General features: G+C 45.7%; 1 protein-coding gene across 1 annotated transcript in view; it reads right to left on the reverse strand.

Annotated features, from left to right (window-relative positions):
- LOC139379056 (neurexin-2-like) overlaps positions 1-18193 on the reverse strand; it is a 929896-nt gene that overhangs the window by 487640 nt on the left and 424063 nt on the right. The window contains exons 12-14 of the mRNA XM_071121799.1: positions 9088-9207; positions 8265-8646; positions 6757-6947 (exon numbers count right to left, since the gene is read on the reverse strand). Coding sequence (XP_070977900.1) covers positions 6757-6947; positions 8265-8646; positions 9088-9207 — 693 coding nt within the window. The remainder of the gene's footprint in view (positions 1-6756; positions 6948-8264; positions 8647-9087; positions 9208-18193) is intronic.

The following is an 18193-nucleotide window of genomic DNA, read 5'->3' on the forward strand; positions in this document are numbered from 1 at the left end:
CACCACTGTGGAAAAGAGTAGGGGTGGAAAGATCTCCTTCAGTAAAAGCGTTGCATGAATCTATAATCGTATTTACAGGTCAGAGAAAAAAATGCCTTTTAGAAACATTTCATGCAATTCTATTTTAGACATTAGCAAAATTGTTTTAATATCATACAAATTACCAGAATTACAGGCTAATAATGGACAGAGAGATAGGTCTGTGTTCATCTTATCATATTTCTCCAATGCCAAATCAATGTGTCTTGTTTACAGTGAAACTGTCCCTGTTTGCAAATAATTTAATCTGAGAATTCATTAGAAATCTGAGCATGATTCTTTCAAAAGTTAGGCAGACCTTTCCACCCCAGACAGAGTAAGCCGACCTTTCCACCCCAGACAGAGTAAGCCGACCTTTCAACCCCAGACAGAGTAGGCCTAACTTTCCACCCCAGACAGAGTAAGCCTACCTTTCCACCCCAGACAGAGTAAGCCGACCTTTCAACCCCAGACAGAGTAGGCCTACCTTTCCACCCCAGACAGAGTAGGCCTACCTTTCCACCCCAGACAGAGTAAGCCTACCTTTCCACCCCAGACAGAGTAAGACTACCTTTCCACCCCAGACAGAGTGGGCCTACCTTTCCACCCCAGACAGAGTAGGCCTACCTTTACACCCCAGACAGAGTAGGCCTACCTTTCCACCCCAGACAGAGTAAGCCTACCTTTACACCCCAGACAGAGTAGGTCTACCTTTCCACCCCAGACAGAGTAGGCCTACCATTCCACCCCAGACAGAGTAGGCCTACCTTTCCACCCCAGACAGAGTATGCCTGCCTTTCCACCCCAGACAGAGTAGGTCTACCTTTCCACCCCAGACAGAGTAGGCCTACCATTCCACCCCAGACAGAGTAGGCCTACCTTTCCACCCCAGACAGAGTAAGCCTACATTTCCACCACAGACAGAGTAAGCCTACATTTCCATCACAGACAGAGTAGGCCTACCTTTCCACCCCAGACAGAGTAAGCCTACCTTTCCACCCCAGACAGAGTAGGCCTACCTTTACATCCCAGACAGAGTAAGCCTACCTTTCCACCCCAGACAGAGTAGGCCTACCTTTCCAACCCAGACAGAGTATGCCTGCCTTTCCACCCCAGACAGAGTAGGCCTACCTTTCCACCCCAGACAGAGTAGGCCTACCGACGCAGAAAAATGTACGCTTTAACACTGGCTACTCTTCTTCCGTGGCTTCACCAAATGAGCGAACTTCACGTCTTTCCCTAAAAGCTGTCTGGGTTTAAACATCTTCTATTGTACAGAAAGTGAATAGCTTAATCAATAGATAGTGACATAATTAGATTACTTCCTAAGCAAAGTCATTTTTTTGCCTACTCGGCTATAGAAGGTTGTAGCGCAGCCTCTGAATGTCAAAGAAACGAAACAATGATATCCCCACATGCATCGGAGTCACATCTTTCCTGGATATTTTACAGCTTGTGTCTAGCATAAAGGTTCGAGGACCAAAGTGCTGTTATAGAGCACTTTATATAATCAGACCTCTTTCATTTTCTTAAAAATCTTAGCCTAACAAGCGGGTGTGCTTTTTGCAATTGTCTTTAATAAAAGGTAGGTCTATGGCATAACCTCTCAGACCCCCTCAATTCGAGTATTGGTTTTAACCTTCACTGACATGGAGGTAAGCTATTTAAAGAATGCATGGTGGGTTGAGGAAATGACCGATAAATCTATGGATATAGCAGCCTAATTTTTCCTGTCAAACAGGTAGGCCTACCTCATTTCTTAAATAGGAAGAAATAGGCTCCAAACCAAGGTCCTCTTGTTGTTAGTATAGTCTAAACAAAATGAAGACTGTTGAAATGAATTATGCCTACTCGAATGTGCCTACTTTCAGCACCATGAATTGTCCATTTCCGATTCATTGTGCCTTGGTTGCTGCTTCAAGTTTCAGCCCCACAATGTAAGTTACTCGAATCTGGCTTACTGTGAGGTCGATAACCCTGATAGATAGGCCTACATCATGGCAAGAAACATATTGTTTTTAATCAAATCTATTATAGAAAGCAAGCTATCAAAGTTGACCTCCAGTCCTCCTTCTCAAACTGAACAGAACAGAACATTGACTATAGGCTAGTCTGTGCACAAGATAGGGATTTTTTTGGACTAGACTTAATAAATAAAAACATTTGGAAGAAGTCTTTGACTACTCCTGAACTGCCACTGTAAGCCTACACAGCACAGCCATTGTTAGGCAGCACACAACAAAAAGTTTTTCATCAGCAAGAGCATAGCAGGCCAGGGCTCAGGGTTGTAATATCCATCACGGTGTTCAATACAGCCTAGTTTTATGTACACCGTCCCAGCGACTATCTTAGAAATATACCTTTGCTCTGTGCTTCTCTGAGCATGCACTTTGTAGACTGTAGCCTATTTTAATTTTACCTTTATTTAACCAGGCAAGTCAGTTAAGAACAAATTCTTATTTTCAATAACGGCCTAGGAACAGTGGGTTAACTGCCTGTTCAGGGTTAACTGCCTTGTCGGCTCGGGGGTTTAACTTGCAACCTTCCGGTTACTAGTCCAACGCTCTAACCACTAGGCTACCCTGCCGCCCCATTTGCTATGGATCATGTGATTGAGGCCACACTAAATAGCCTATAGGCTCACTTGATATTGCACACCCAGCAGAGAATCAGAAATTAGGAATGGCATCAGGCATAGCCTAATAAGCTACTAATTCTAAAATACTGAGAAACATTGACATTTCATCAATTACAAATGACATGACCCTCCCCTGGAGGACAATTTAAAAAGACTAAACACTCACCTTGACTGAAGTTGAAAAAGCATGGCCATTTTCCTCCAGGGACCCATTATGTAAATGTTGAACCATCCCTTAGTGGAAGTAATAGTGATGATAGTGATGATAATGGTGATAGTGATGATAGTGATAGTGGTGAATGTGGTAGTGATAGTGATGATGGTGGTAGTGATAGTGGCAAATGTGGTAGTGATAGTGATGATGGTGGTAGTGATAGTGATGATAGTGGTAGTGATAGTGATGATGGTGGTAGTGATAGTGATGATGGTGGTAGTGATAGTGATGATGGTGACAGTGATAGTGATGATGGCAGTAGTGATAGTGATGATGGTGGTAGTGATAGTGATGATGGTGGTAGTGATGATGGTGGTAGTGATAGTGATGATGGTGGTAGTGATGATGGCAGTAGTGATAGTGATGATGGTGGTAGTGATGATGGCAGTAGTGATAGTGATGATGGTGGTAGTGATAATGATGATGGTGGTAGTGATGATGGTGGTAGTGATAGTGATGATGGTGGTAGTGATAGTGATGATGGTGGTAGTGATGATGGTGGTAGTGATAGTGATGATGGTGGTAGTGATAGTGATGATGGTGGTAGTGATGATGGTGGTAGTGATAGTGATGATGGTGGTAGTGATAGTGATGATGGTGGTAGTGATGATGGTGGTAGTGATAGTGATGATGGTAGTAGTGATGATGGTGGTAGTGATGATGGTGGTAGTGATAGTGATGATGGTGGTAGTGACGATGGTGGTAGTGATAGTGATGATGGTGGTAGTGATAGTGATGGTGGTGGCAGTGATAGTGATGATGGCGGTAGTGATAGTGATGATGGTGGTAGTGATAGTGGTGATGGTGATAGTGATGATAGTGATAATAGTGATAGTGGTGATAGTGATGATAGTGATAGTCGTGATAGTGATAGTGATGATAGTGATGATGGTGGTAGTGATAGCGGTGATGGTGGTAGTGATAGTGATAGTCGTGATAGTGATAGTGATGATGGGGGTAGTGCTAGTGATGATAGTGATAGTGATGATGGTGGTAGTGATAGTGATGATGGTGGTAGTGATAGTGATAGTCGTGATAGTGATAGTGATGATGGGGGTAGTGATAGTGATGATGGTGGTAGTGATAGTGATGATGGTGATAGTAACAGTGATGATAGTGAAAAGTCATGGTTTCTACAGACGTGTGGATTCAGTGTTTATAGTAACGCCTCGGAAGAACACTCACCAAGTCGGTTGGCAATAAAAAGCAGAAAATGGCCACCCCCTTCTTCTTCACAAATTGCCTGGGCCTTCTGTTTCTTTTACAGAGACAAATCGTTTCACACATTTTGAAATATGCAAATAGAAGTGTTTGCGACGTGGGGCCTGTAGCTGGAGGCCAAGAGGCTTGTTGACGACACACGCTTCATTTGTGGCAGCCGATCAATAGTCTCCTTCTCCTCCTCGACTTCATATGCACTGATATGAAAGGACTGGAGAGGTGAAAAGCAGATTGCTTACACCTTTACTGTGTTGTCAGGTCAGTTCACTTGATTGAGACGGGACTATTTTACACTATTCATCTATTTTAGTCTGTGAGATACTCTTTCCCAGTTTGAGGCTGTGAGTAATTTCTCATCTTTTGACTCTCATCTTGTTTCCATGCTCTCCCTGGCTCCCAAGTCTGCTTCTCGCCTGACATGAACAGCTGTCACTCTATCATAGATACTGGTCATCAATCAAGAACAGCTTTTTTTTGACAAACTCCTTTGAAATAAGATAGAGATGCAGTCTATCATTCCATTAGAAGATCATTGGGGCAGATATGCTACAAAGAAAGCCTGGATATGATAGAGGGAAAGAGAGTGTTTAATCTACAAGTCTGATAGCACACTATAGAAACTATACAGGCTCTCCATATAGCGGACATGAGTCAGTCATGGGCACGTGATGAGGTTGCACCGCCTGAGCACTTCAAAAACAGTATCTACCCTCAGCCCAAAAATGGACTGTCTTCTTGGTCTAACAGTCTATGATGTTGGTTGCTCCCATGGGAGACCCAAGTTCATATCCTGCGGTTTAAACCTACGTATTGCCGTCCACTTTCCACGGGCCTCTGCTTCCTTATCAACTACATCCAGGGGTATGTGTAATCACGGTCCCCGCCATCCCTCTTAATATAAGGTCCCTGGTACTGCGCCAGTCAGCTAAAACCAACTCATGATTAACACAGCCAATTTTATGGCACCAGCAGGCCCTGCAGACAAAGGTACTGGCAGAGAGAGGACGTACCCCATCAATAAGCCTTATAAAAGCTCTGGTTGGCTTTTTATCTTTTGACCTCTCAGATCCGCCAGCACCCACTGGGAGGGCCCCTCTACTTCTTAAGGGCCCCTCTACATCCTAAAGGCCCCTCTACTTCCTAAGGGCCCCTCTACTTCCTAAGGGCCCCTCTACTTCCTAAGGGCCCCTCTACATCCTAAGGGCCCCTCTACATCCTAAGGGCCCCTCTACTTCCTAAGGGCCACTCTACATCCTAAGGGCCCCTCTACATCCTAAGGGCCCCTCTACACCTCTACATCCTAAGGGCCCCTCTACACCTCTACTTCCTAAGGGCCCCTCTACTTCCTAAGGGCCACTCTACATCCTAAGGGCCCCTCTACATCCTAAGGGCCCCTCTACACCTCTACATCCTAAGGGCCCCTCTACTTCCCCCTCTACATCCGAAGGGCCCCTCTACATCCTAAGGGCCCCTCTACTTCCCCCTCTACATCCTAAGGGCCCCTCTACTTCCTAAGGGCCCCTCTACTTCCTAGGGGCCCTTCTACTTCCTAAGGGCCCCTACATCCTAAGGGCCCCTCTACTTCCTAAGCCCGCCCCTGGTGGAAGAAACAGAGGCTTCTCTCCTAAAAGCCTTTGTTGATCGTTGTGATCACGTCTCTGATAAAAGTCAAGTGTACCTGGGGTACTTTGTTTTCCCACCGTGGGACCGCCAGCAGAATTACAACTAGACACACGTCTACTGGGAGGAAGAGGAATATGTGGGGTTTGTTTTTGTCGATATTGTTGTTATTTTTCCCTTTCAATCTCTTCGGAGACGCAGGGGTTTTAGTTGATATTAGGAGGTACTGATTGGCTGGGGAAATTGTGCCGAGCGTCCGGCGATGCCGACAGCGGCTGAAGGAGAGGATCATATTTCAAGGTGAAGAGGGTTGGTTGGCGCGGCGGGCTGGCTGCCAGCCTTTTGTTAGGTTTAATTCTGCCTCCTGTCCACTGTTGTTTGGCGGGCGGATTTGTTATTGGCACTGGGATCGGGTTTCTCTACTCTGCCTAACCTGAACACCAAGCCTCCTGAGCGGTCATGCATTTGAAAGCTGAACAAACAGAATGCATAAATAACTGTGCACACGTATGGGCATGTGCACATTCTTAGCATCCTCGAAGGGGGCAGAAAGGTCCCAACACACATGCACAGCACAGGTAGACAGTCAGCAACATTTCAGCACCGTCTGAGTCCAAGTCTCATCGTACACACATTACAGACACAGAGACTTGTCTTCTCATTGTTGGTGTGACAGTACATGAAAGACTGTCTTACTGAGAGACAGCCACGGGTCATGTGAAAGGCCCGGCTGAGTGTGTGTGAAGATCGTTCCCCAGAGAGTCATGCCAAGATTGGGCTATCTTTCATAAGTCACAGCTGGTTGGCTCAGTGAGCATTCTCTGGTTGAATATTTCTGACTGTGCATGCTACGGGAACACTACTTAAAACACAGTGGAATCTCTGAGTAACTCACTGAAAGCTAGAGAGAACCAGAGAGAGAGGAACCAAATATATTGGGATATGTGCCCAATATTGACAAACTTGATTAGTAGCAGAGCCAAGGAGGACCCTTCAACTACAGCAGTTGCCTATGGAAAATGGGATATGGAATAGTACCCCTTACCTTTGAGATCCAGGTTGCGGGCTCCATTGGAGTGCTGGGTGACGGTGCGTGAGTCGATCTTGAGCGTGTGCACGTTGTTGGCGTCCCGGGAGACCACCACGTTGTGCCACTGGTTGTCATTGAGCGGCTTGTCCGAGTTGCCCTTCATCAGCGACGGTCCGTTGCCGAGGTCAAAGACGTAGTGGACGTAACTATGAACACAGGTCGTGAGAGACGTTTAGTAAACGACTGTAGGAGTGTGTGTGTGTAACACCTCATCCATCACATTCAGTCAGTGTGACCAAACCAAAATCAAAATGTCACCCACAGAACAAAGTTCTTTGAAATAAGTGTAAACCAGAGAGAGGCAGATCTCGCCAAGCATGCTGAAGAATTTGGTGTTTGGCTCTTTTGAAAAATGTCCCTGGGTCTTTTGAAAAAAAGTGTTGTGTTTTGAACAACTCCATGGAGATGCCATGCAGTCCTTTCAGTATAGTTACGGCTGTTCAATGGAGGAGCCCGGAGTTCAAGGTGACAGGGTGAGTCAGTCCAACCCATATTATATTTAAACAGTATCCTTTCAGTCAGCCTCCAGCAGTAGATGACCCTACCTCACATTCAGTAATATACAGCTTCTCAGAAAATATATACTTTGAAATGTAAATAACTCATTTTTCCTCTGAGACACTGTGAAAGAAACGTTTCCCTCCTGTTTGCCCCGAGGCGGACATGGTGGCATAGCTTGTTCATGCGCAAAATGATTTGCTTTTGTGTCGTCTGGTGATGACTGGTTTGCCTGAGCAATGTTTATCGAATGTGTTTACTCCTTTTGCATTGTCTTTGTGTGTGCTGAAAGAGAAGTTTGGGCTCCTTTGTGTCGTAACAATGCCAGGCGTGGAGGAAGAGGTGAAGGGAGATACATGCAACACAACGAGGACTTTTCATACATGCCGTAAGACTGGATGAATAGGCTGGCGACAGCAGGGAATCTAACGCACCAATCAGAGCAGTGCTATTTCAGGGTTCCTTTTCTTCAAAGCCTTCATTCAGAGTTTTAACAAGTAAATTACAATTTTAAGGCCAATTAAATAGCTTTCGTTCAGTCTGTTTACATTATGGGGTATACGGATTGTGTGTACAGCTGGATGGGCGTCTGGTCTTTACAATGAAGAAAGTGGAATATTTTCTCCAACTTCTATTTCCTCCCCATAATTATAGCCTGTTCTGGCCATTCATGGAGCTATAAACCAAAGAGATTATTAATGCTCCCTGAGAAATAGAGGGAACTGCCTGCAACCAGCTCTGATTCACAGTACCGTATTACCCAAACTCCCTACTCTATCTTAGTGGAACGGATGTAGGACATTTTCACCTCATCTACATCTTACAATATTTTCAAATAATTGTTTTATGCTTTATTGTGTGATTAAGATGTGCCACACTTGGAATGGTATGGCCATGTGGGAAGAATGATCTAAACCTCACCACATTTCATTTTTCAGGGTAACCTCTGGACCAATCAGACTCACCCTTTGACCAGCTCCACGACGATGAAGTCGCTGCCGTCCCCCGAGTTGAAGAGCAACAGGCCGTCCGACGTGGTGGTCTTAAACTGGAAGAAGAGGTGCATGGAGGCGTAGGCCTGCAAAGTAGCCAACGCCAGGTAGCTCGCTTTCGTTCGAAACGTCACCGGATCGGCGATGATGTGGCGCATGCCGAAGCGAGCGTTGAGTTCACAGTAGGAGATGTCGCCATTCTTGCACTGGTCCAGGTAGGGCACACCGTTGACCGTCAGGCCCTGGAGGTGACCGATGAAGTTGGAGGGCACCACGGAGATGAAGCGGCGCTCTGTCATGATGCCCGTCTCAATGTTGTGGAACTCCAGACGGGTGTGGGCGCCTGTCATTTGGCCTGGAGGGTGAAAGAGGACATGGGAATATGTTGGGATTATAGGCCTGAGTTCCTCCTCATTGTCATAACCATGTGGCCTGATCAGGACAAGCTTTAGGCCCAGGTATTATATGTATACGGATGGAATATGTGGGTTACATGCTTTGATGACGTTATCGCTTCCTAGTAATGAACAGTAATGAGCTTGGCCAAGCGGCTTATTACAAATACCCCCGTTATAAACATGGTCAGCCCCAGAGGACTTCTCTGGGCGGTTTGTGACCACCACAAACCGGTTCAAACGGACACTGGGAACTTAAGGATTAACTTCACAGGGTCATTTTTAGCCCCATGCCTAATCATATCACCTCTCTCTTGCATTCCTCTCACCTCTCACCCCCTTCATCCCTCCATTCTACCCAACAGGGGGGTAGTGGCAGACAGTGGAGAGTGGACACTGACCTTCTACCGTCACATTGTCCACAGAGAGTTGGAGGTTCTTTCCTCTGCGTACCACTTTCACCGTGTGCCACTCGTTGTCGTTGAGCTTTTGGCCGGCGAAGACCGTCTCGGGGCCTTTACCTGGAGGGAGAGAGCTAGAGTCACCTACCCATCAGAAAGGGTGTGGCACACTGTAGCAGCCACTCTCAGCGACTCAAGTCCTCAGAGGAGATACTGTACACGGCTTACGGAGATAACCTGCACAAACACACACAGTTTTCACACAAATAAAAAATGTGCTACAGTACAGTCACACACACACATACACACACACACACACACACACACACACACACACAGAAATACATGTACAGAGTAGTATTGTACTAGAAGGCATGTATGTCATGTCTTCCATATCTGTCATGTCTGTCATGTCTGTCATGTTTGTCATGTCTGTCATGTATGTCATGTCTGTCATGTATGTCATGTCTGTCATGTATGTCATGTCTTCCATGTCTGTCATGTCTGTCATGTCTGTCATGTATGTCATGTCTTCCATGTCTGTCATGTCTGTCACGTAAAAACCTCTAACCCAGGAAGAAAGACTCATAAACAGACAACCCAGAATCATACAGGAACAGCAGGATACCATAAAATACAAAGCTGGAGGGAAGCTAGGTGTTGCAGTTATTGAACAAGCCTATCATGGTAAAGTAAGGATATGGTCGTGGACAGCAGAGATGAGAGGTAGAACTATTTATAGCTATGGCCTGTAGGACTAGTGGAGCTGTGTAATTGCCATATGAGTCTTTGCCAGACTGAGTAGAGTAAGTGTAGATCAGACTGAGGATGAGGTGGCTCAGCTGCATTGAATCCCCATCTCCCCTCATCTCACTTCCCCTCTAGTATAATACTACTCACTCTCCTCTCCTCTCCTCTCCTCTCCTCTCCTCTCCTCTCCTCTCCTCTCCTCTCCTCTCCTCTCCTCTCCTCTCACTCTCCTTCCCCTCTCACTCCTCCTCTCCTCTTACTCCCCCTCTCCTCTCACTGCCCCTCTCCTTTCCTCTTACTCTCCTCTCCTTTCCTCTCCTCTCCTCTCCTCTCCTCTCCTCTCCTCTCCTCTCTTCTCCTCTCCTCTTACTCCCCCTCTCATCTCACTCCTCCTCTCACTGCCCCTCTCCTCTCCTCTCCTCTCCTCTCCTCTCCTCTCTTCTCCTCTCCTCTTACTCCTCCTCTCCTCTCCTCTCCTCTCCTCTCCTCTCGCCACCGTCTCGCCTCCACTGCCACAGGAGATGTCAGTTTGACGCACCAACATATGGCGGTGGGAGAAATGATTATTAAAGACGTATTTACTGTAGTGGCTTCTTTCCTCTCTCTCACCAATTGGGCCCAGCACTATTTATAGTTTTTCCAATGACACGGACCAATTATATCAAGTGTAACAGGGAATGATTGAGCGAGTGACAGAGTAAAATAGTGATGGTTATTGATGAAGTCAGCAGAACTGAAACAGCCTGTCCTTGAGGTGTATTATGCTTATTATGTTTTGAATGAGCGATGTCATGACGACAGCTAATTGTGCTAGCGCTAACAGTTGCAGCGATGGGCTCTATGTTTACACATTCAAGGCAGGATAATTCCTTTTACTAAAAGGGCAATACATTAAAAACTAACCAACGGGAAGAGGAAATTAAATAATTAGACTACGCAATACAGTAGCACAGCCTAAGAGGCTGAAACAAAAGGTTAACCCTGACGACGGTCAACTCGCAGTATTTCATGATGGCAATCACCGAGGCAAAGAGAACAGTGATTAGTAGGGAAAATAATGGGTATGTAAACAAAGTCATAATGAGGGATTCTTCCACTCCACTGCCTGGTGGAACCAACCCAAATAGTACAGTGCCCCGAGGAAGCCAGTCACTTCCATTGAAGACCTACTGCAGGCTACTGTACGATATCCTGACTACCACTGTGCAACAACTGGTTAAAGGGCACATTTGGTATGGTTGGAAAACAACAAATCAAGCAGTGGCCATCCAACACTGTTAAGGCCTGATGTTTTGTTTATGCAAGAAGAAAATCCAATATTACAAATCTGTCTGTTTATTTTTGCGACTGGCGATGCGTGGTGGCTGCAGGTGCCTGGTGGATAAAGGAGTGTGGCTTGGTGGAATGAGATTGTCCCCCCCAGTTGTGTGTGAAATGATTTAGTTTTGAGGGAAAAAAGGGTTTTATCAATTGATAGCCCATATGCGCAAACACACACGACACGCGCATACACGCACGCACACACACACACACACACACACACACACACACACACACACACAGGATAACCGTTTTCCCATTAACTGTTGTTACCTTTCTCCCTGGCTTTTTGTCTGAAGCCACGGAATTGGATAGAGAGACGTTTAATCACACAATTTGAAAAGTAAATATGTGGCAAAGTCCCCTACTGCAGAGAGAGAGAACAGGAGAACGAGTTTAAGATAAACTGCTTGAGAGAGAGCTTATGAACAAGAGAACGGGAGAGAGAGAGAGAGAGAGAGAGAGAGAACGAATGGACAATAGATTTTGATGTACCACAGGAACACTTTTGGAGCCTGCAGAGCATAATTCATGGAAAATTGTTCCTCTGGGATATGTTCCATGTGCTATTTATCTGCCCCAGCCACAATAGTCCAGAAGGGGCTAACTCTAAGGGGCACATGAGGCCTGAAGAGAGCATGGGGGATAACTCTAAGAGCACAAGAGGCCTGAAGAGAGCATGGGGGCTAACTCTAAGAGCACAAGAGGCCAGAAGAGAGCATGGGGGCTAACTCTAGGGGCACAAGAGGCCTGAAGAGAGCATGGGGGCTAACTCTAAGAGCACAAGAGGCCTAAAGAGAGCATGGGGGCTAACTCTAAGGGGCACATGAGGCCTGAAGAGAGCATGGGGGCTAACTCTAAGGAGTACAAGAGGCCAGAAGAGAGCATCAGGGCTAACACTAAGGAGCACAGAGGACACATCAGGCCAAAACAGCAGGCCATAACAATGAAGGTCTCTTCGTGCCTGCTACCCTGAGAGAACACCAGAAAGAGGTTTGGGGGCAGTTAACAATGCAATGGTCATATTAGCTTGAAGCTAATACACAGTAACCCTACTGTAGCTAGCTAGTAGCTAATGCCCCATTACCTTGGCGCTAATGCACTGTAAAAGCATGCAGCACTACTGCAGCTAGCTAGCAGCTAATGGGTACTTCAATCCCCATAATGCTATGGCTCTACCACATGCTACTTACCCAACTGACAGGCTGATTGGGCTAAAGTAGCTAGCTAGCTAATAGCTAATGGGCACTTCAATCCACATATTGCTGTTGCTCTACTACCTGTACGCCTAACTGGCAGGCTGCTTAATGCTGACGTTTGACCATCTTCTAATGCCCAGATAATGAAGACAGCAAACAGGCTAGGGGAGAGGGCTTAGGGCTAAATGAGGATGTAAACCTCATTGCTGCCGTGTCAGCCAGCCTCACTCATCTCCGTAGAAACAAGGCAAATCATTAATAAGAGCAGCGGTATTAAAATGGAATTCATTTTAAGAGAGAATCCACTTTCTCTTTTGGTCGCTCTCCCTTTGTCACCGAGATCAATGGGAGAACGACCTCTGATCATCTAAACAGAGGAGGTCATTCTCTCACTTGTTCTCTCGTTCATTCTCTGTTATCTCACATGAATTCTCTATCTATCTCACACTCCATCACTCCCTCCCCCATATTGTCTGTCCTCAAGGTGGACGGTATAAAGTTTGATGTTTTGCTCGGTATTGGAAGCTCCTGTTTGTCTGGTTTAATGTGGATGTAATTTACTGTGTAGAGGACCCGTCAGCAGGATGGATGAGATGTGTTACATTCATTAGCTTTTTCCCAATTAACAATAGTTGATTAATCAATTATCACAGTATTTCTATGTAAATACCATTGATTAATGCACACTAATCGATGAATGCACCCATTTAATCAGCGGCTATTTATTGCAGTGCAGTGCATCATTCCCACAAGTTAACTCAGGGTTAAGAGACTGGCAAGGAGAAGTAAAGCTCTCCATTTTGGCTTGACCACTAGGGTACGGAGAGATGGGTGTACTTTGACCAACTCAACTGGACCCAGAGCCACAGTTTCTCCCCAACACATAGAACCATTTATCAGCCACAACACCTTTGAAACAGTGGAACTGAGAGTCTCTACACAGATGAGAAACTAGGCTGTTGCGTGGCACGGCCGCTGCGAATCACGCACAAACGGCACCATGGCATCGTTAACCGAGAGGAATCCTGACATGGCTGCGAGTCTAAATGGGCCGCAGCAAAGCATTGTGGGCCGCCTTGGGGAGCAACAGCCTGTCTCCAAGAGAAAGAGAGTTCAGGACCTATCAGCACTGCAAGAAGACAGGGTCACACCCTCGGGGGCTGCGGTGCGATAGTGTCACTATTACTAGACGCCACAAGCACGTCATGACTCCTTGGGGTGAGAGTCAAATGTGTTCCATGGGGTCGCTGAAGCATGTGTAAATCATGGAGCCGAAGGTCATAGGGCACTGCAGGGGATGTAAGTCTGTGTCACTAAGTCAAGGGTTTGGGATTATGTTTAACCATTGAGACGCTGTCTTCTGCTTTGCATGGCAGAGACTCCATGGTTTGAGGCAGTTCTGAAGCTATTTTGTTTTCATGTATGGTTTTTATACCGCACAGGCAATAATACATTTTATGCTAGATTGTCAATGATAACTTTTGAAATGTGATTCATACATTTGTTTAAAGGGTTGCATAAACATAGAAGGAGTCATTTTGGTTTTCATTTTCCCAATCTGTTTCCAATGCTTAACAAAGCAACTACAGGTCATACGTCTTCCTAATTGCCTATTTCATCCTTTCAAACTTTCACCTTTATAGTTCGTAGAGTATAGCCTACAGTAGCCCATAGAGATTGCCTGACTCAAAATCCATACAAGAGGGAATAATAATGAGGACCTAGCCGGATGTTGAGGTGGCGATTCAGCAGGACAGCCACGCGTGGCCTCCCAGGGAGAGGAACAGCATTGGGCCCGCATCCACTAATTAAAATGGGCTTCAGACAAATTCTCCCTCCTCTTTTTCCTCTCCCTCTTTATTCCCTCGTTCTCCCCATTCTCAGCTCAGCAGCCCCCCTTTGAGGATGGAGGGAGGATGCCGACGCTCAGGACCCGTTGCACGGTCAGTGTGTGTGTGTGTGTGTGTGTGTGTGGGTGTGCGAAAGAGAGAGAAAAACAAAGACGGAGAGAGAGAGAAAAAAAAGAGAGAAAGAGAGAGAGAGAGACAGAAAGAGAAAGAGAGAGAGAGAGAGAGAGACAGAAAGAGAAAGAGAGAGAGAGAGAGAGAAAGAGAAAGAGAGAGAGAAAGAGAGAGAGAGAGAGAGAGGGTTGGCAGATGAGTGTAGATCCTGGATGACAGCTATGGATTTTGATCCTGTGTTTTCAGCGCAGTGTGGAAAACGACTGCTAATATCTGCTGACTGGGGGTGATCCTTATAGCCAAGGCACGGTGAGGAATCAAATGATAGAGGAGGGGAGGAGAGAGACTAGCTAATGCAACTCTCCATACATAGGTGTCTGCTTTACTCCCGAGATAGACAGGTGGCGCGTGATCAAAGAGGAAAGGAAGGTGTGTGTGTGTGTGTATGTGTGTGTGTGTGTGTGTGTCTGTGTCTGTGTGTGTGTGTCTGTGTGTGTGTGTGTGTGTGTGTGTGTGTGTGTGTGTGTGTGTGTGTCTGTGTGTGTCTGTGTGTGTCTGTCTGTCTGTCTGTCTGTGTGTGTGTGTGTGTGTGTGTGTGTGTGTGTGTGTGTGTGTGTGTGTGTGTGTGTGTGTGTGTGTGTGTGTGTAGATGCAGAGTTATTTTTCATGGATCTTGCACAGTAAGATAATGGTTCCCTGCAATGTTTCCATCTGAAAATAATAACACGGCACTGCAAATATTGGATGAGAAAACACCTTCACAAAATGAACACACATGCACCTTTTATCACGTCTCTCTCCATCTCTCTCACTTTAACACACACACAGACACACACAGACACACACACACACACACAGAGACACACACACACACACAGACACAGACACACACACACACACACACACAGACACACACACACACACACACACACACACACACACACACACACACACACACACACACACACACACACACACACACACACACAGACACAAACACGGTCAGAGTTTGACCACATGGTCCACAAACAGTGTAGAAACGGAGGCCACTTTGCCACCACTGAAAAGCCACCCCAGGGACCAAGCGCCACACAGTAGACTGGGGTGATGAGGCTAACAGGAAGCAGCTAAAGTGCCTTCAGTGACTTAAGTTATAGGTCTGTGTACTGTACTGTAGGTGTGTACATGCACTGTACCTTAATCTGAGACTGGGTGTATGCATGCTGTGTGGACATGTGTTGTGTGGGTGCCCACACAAACAAATACTACAGTTTACTATAGAATACTACTGTACTTACTATAGAATTCTGTAGTAAACTGTAATAAACTATACTCTCCACTGTAGTATCCCTTGATCATGTGTAGTACTTGCCATAGAATGTTGTAGTATACTGTAGAATACTATACTAAATACTACAGTAATATACACAAGAAAACACTGTCATAAATACAGAGAAAGAGATGTCTGCAAAAACACCAAAGTCTGCAAAAACACAACTTTTTTTAAACTATAGTAAATAGTATCGTATCTCATTTGCATATTACCTGCCCATTCTCTTCCCTCATATCCCAATTTGTGCCACCCATAAGTGATAAATCTAGATGCCAAGTATACACCATATATTTTGTTCCCTACAGGTTATAGAAAAGCGCTGAATAATTAAACAAAACACTTAAAAAACAATACAGTAATTACTATTGTATATACTGTAGTACACTTTTTGAAATTCATATTTTATACTATAGTACATTGTAAATAGTACAGTACACTACAGTAAAATAAAACTACAGTGAATACTACAGTATTCATACCATAGTATACAACCATTTTTTTATGTGGGTGTCTGAGTGCCAGTCTGCTTTCTGACAGGGTAACACAGGCTGTGCCCTAAAAATGCCTTCTCTGACATTGCACGGTCTCATACTGTGTACAGAGACACTAACATGTGGTCTGTGGTTGTGAGGCCGGTTGGACGTACTGCAAAATTCTCTAAAACGATGTTGAAGGTTGCGTATGGTAGAGAAACATTAAATTCTCTGGCAACACTCTGGTGGACATTCCTGCAGATAGCATACCATGTGCACGCTGCCTCAAAACGTGAGACATCTGTAGCATTGTGCTGCACAGAATTTGAGAGAAATAACATTTTTGGTCCCATATTTCAGCTCATGAAACATGGGACCAAAACTTCACATGTTGCGTTTATATTTCTGTTCAGTGTACTTTATATTTTGGTTCAGTATAAATAGAACGATCATTTTAATTCTATTGGTAGACAGGGAGTGAGAGAGATGACGAGATAAGAGAATGGTAAATTGCGAGAAAAAGGAATTTAGAGAAATAGGATGACAGTGAAAGAGGAATAGAGATAAAGAGGAATCGAGAGAAAGAGGATGAGAGAGAAAGAGGAATAGAGAGAAAGAGGAAGAGAGAGAAAGAGGAAGAGAGAGAACGATATAAATGCAGGAAGTGGTTACCAGGTGTCATTACGCACACCTGGTCCCCATTTCCCTGATTGTAATTGTTTAAACGTGCCCTTTGGTTTCTATTGGGCTGTCGATTATTGTTCCAATGTCCGGTCGTGTGAGTTCCTGTGCTGTGTTGTTGTGGCTTTCGTGATGCATGTATTGGGCAGATGATTACGGGTCTCGTCCCGTGTAGAGTCATTGTGTTACGAGTCTCGTCCCGGTGTATTTATTCAAGGTACTTTTGATTGGGTTTCAACCCTGTGTTTTGTATACGTGTTTGTTTGGTCCCTGTGCCTTTACATGGCACGTTGTAATTTGGGGAAATAAAAACGTATTCCTGCACCTGTATCCCGATCTCTTTATACCGACGTGACACCAGGTCCCTGGCACAGAGAGGAAGACTCAGTCAGAGATGTCGATTCAGCAATACAGCTTTCCCTACAGACTGCTCCACACCCAGGATGTGGCATGGGAAAACACTCCACAGGGTAGCTCACAGGCTCATGCGTGTGTGTGTGTGGGGTACAATTGGTTACATGAGTGTTTATGCAAGTGTGTGTGTGTGTTAGTGGGTGTGGGTGTGTAGCGTGAAGCCACCAGTCTCTGTGCCATCCCTGTGCCCCCGCTCTTCTCTGCCATCTGCTCTCTCTGGCATCCTTCCCATGTTGTTTGTGAAGGAGGAGGACCATCCCTCCATCCGCTTCTGTCTTTCTCATCACTCTCTCACATAGTCATCCTGAGCAGTGCCAACTATTCATCCCTCCCTCCCTCCCTCCCTCCCTCCCTCCCTAACCTCATGCAAGACTCTCCAATAACTGTTTTTGCTCATGACTTCTCCACATTTGAAACTTGTGTCCTACCCTGCCTCTACGAGTATTTGTAAAAACTCCATATGTTTAGGGGCGTAGCCCCCTGATATTGTCCATATGTTTAGGGGCGTAGCCCCCTGATATTGTCCATATGTTTAGGGGCGTAGCTCCCTGATATTGTCCATATGTTTAGGGGCGTAGCCCCCTGATATTGTCCATATGTTTAGGGGCGTAGCCCCCTGATATTGTCCATATGTTTAGGGGCGTAGCCCCCTGATATTGTCCATATGTTTAGGGGCGTAGCCCCCTGATATTGTCCATATGTTTAGGGGCGTAGCCCCCTGATATTGTCCATATGTTTAGGGGCGTAGCCCCCTGATATTGTCCATATGTTTAGGGGCGTAGCCCCCTGATATTGTCCATATGTTTAGGGGCGTAGCCCCCTGATATTGTCCATATGTTTAGGGGCGTAGCCCCCTGATATTGTCCATATGTTTAGGGGCGTAGCCGCCTGATATTGTCCATATGTTTAGGGGCGTAGCCCCCTGATATTGTCCATATGTTTAGGGGAGTAGCCCCCTGATATTGTCCATATGTT

The sequence above is a fragment of the Oncorhynchus clarkii genome, chromosome 21 (assembly GCF_045791955.1).
Source record: "Oncorhynchus clarkii lewisi isolate Uvic-CL-2024 chromosome 21, UVic_Ocla_1.0, whole genome shotgun sequence".
Classification (NCBI taxonomy): Eukaryota; Metazoa; Chordata; class Actinopteri; order Salmoniformes; family Salmonidae; genus Oncorhynchus; species Oncorhynchus clarkii.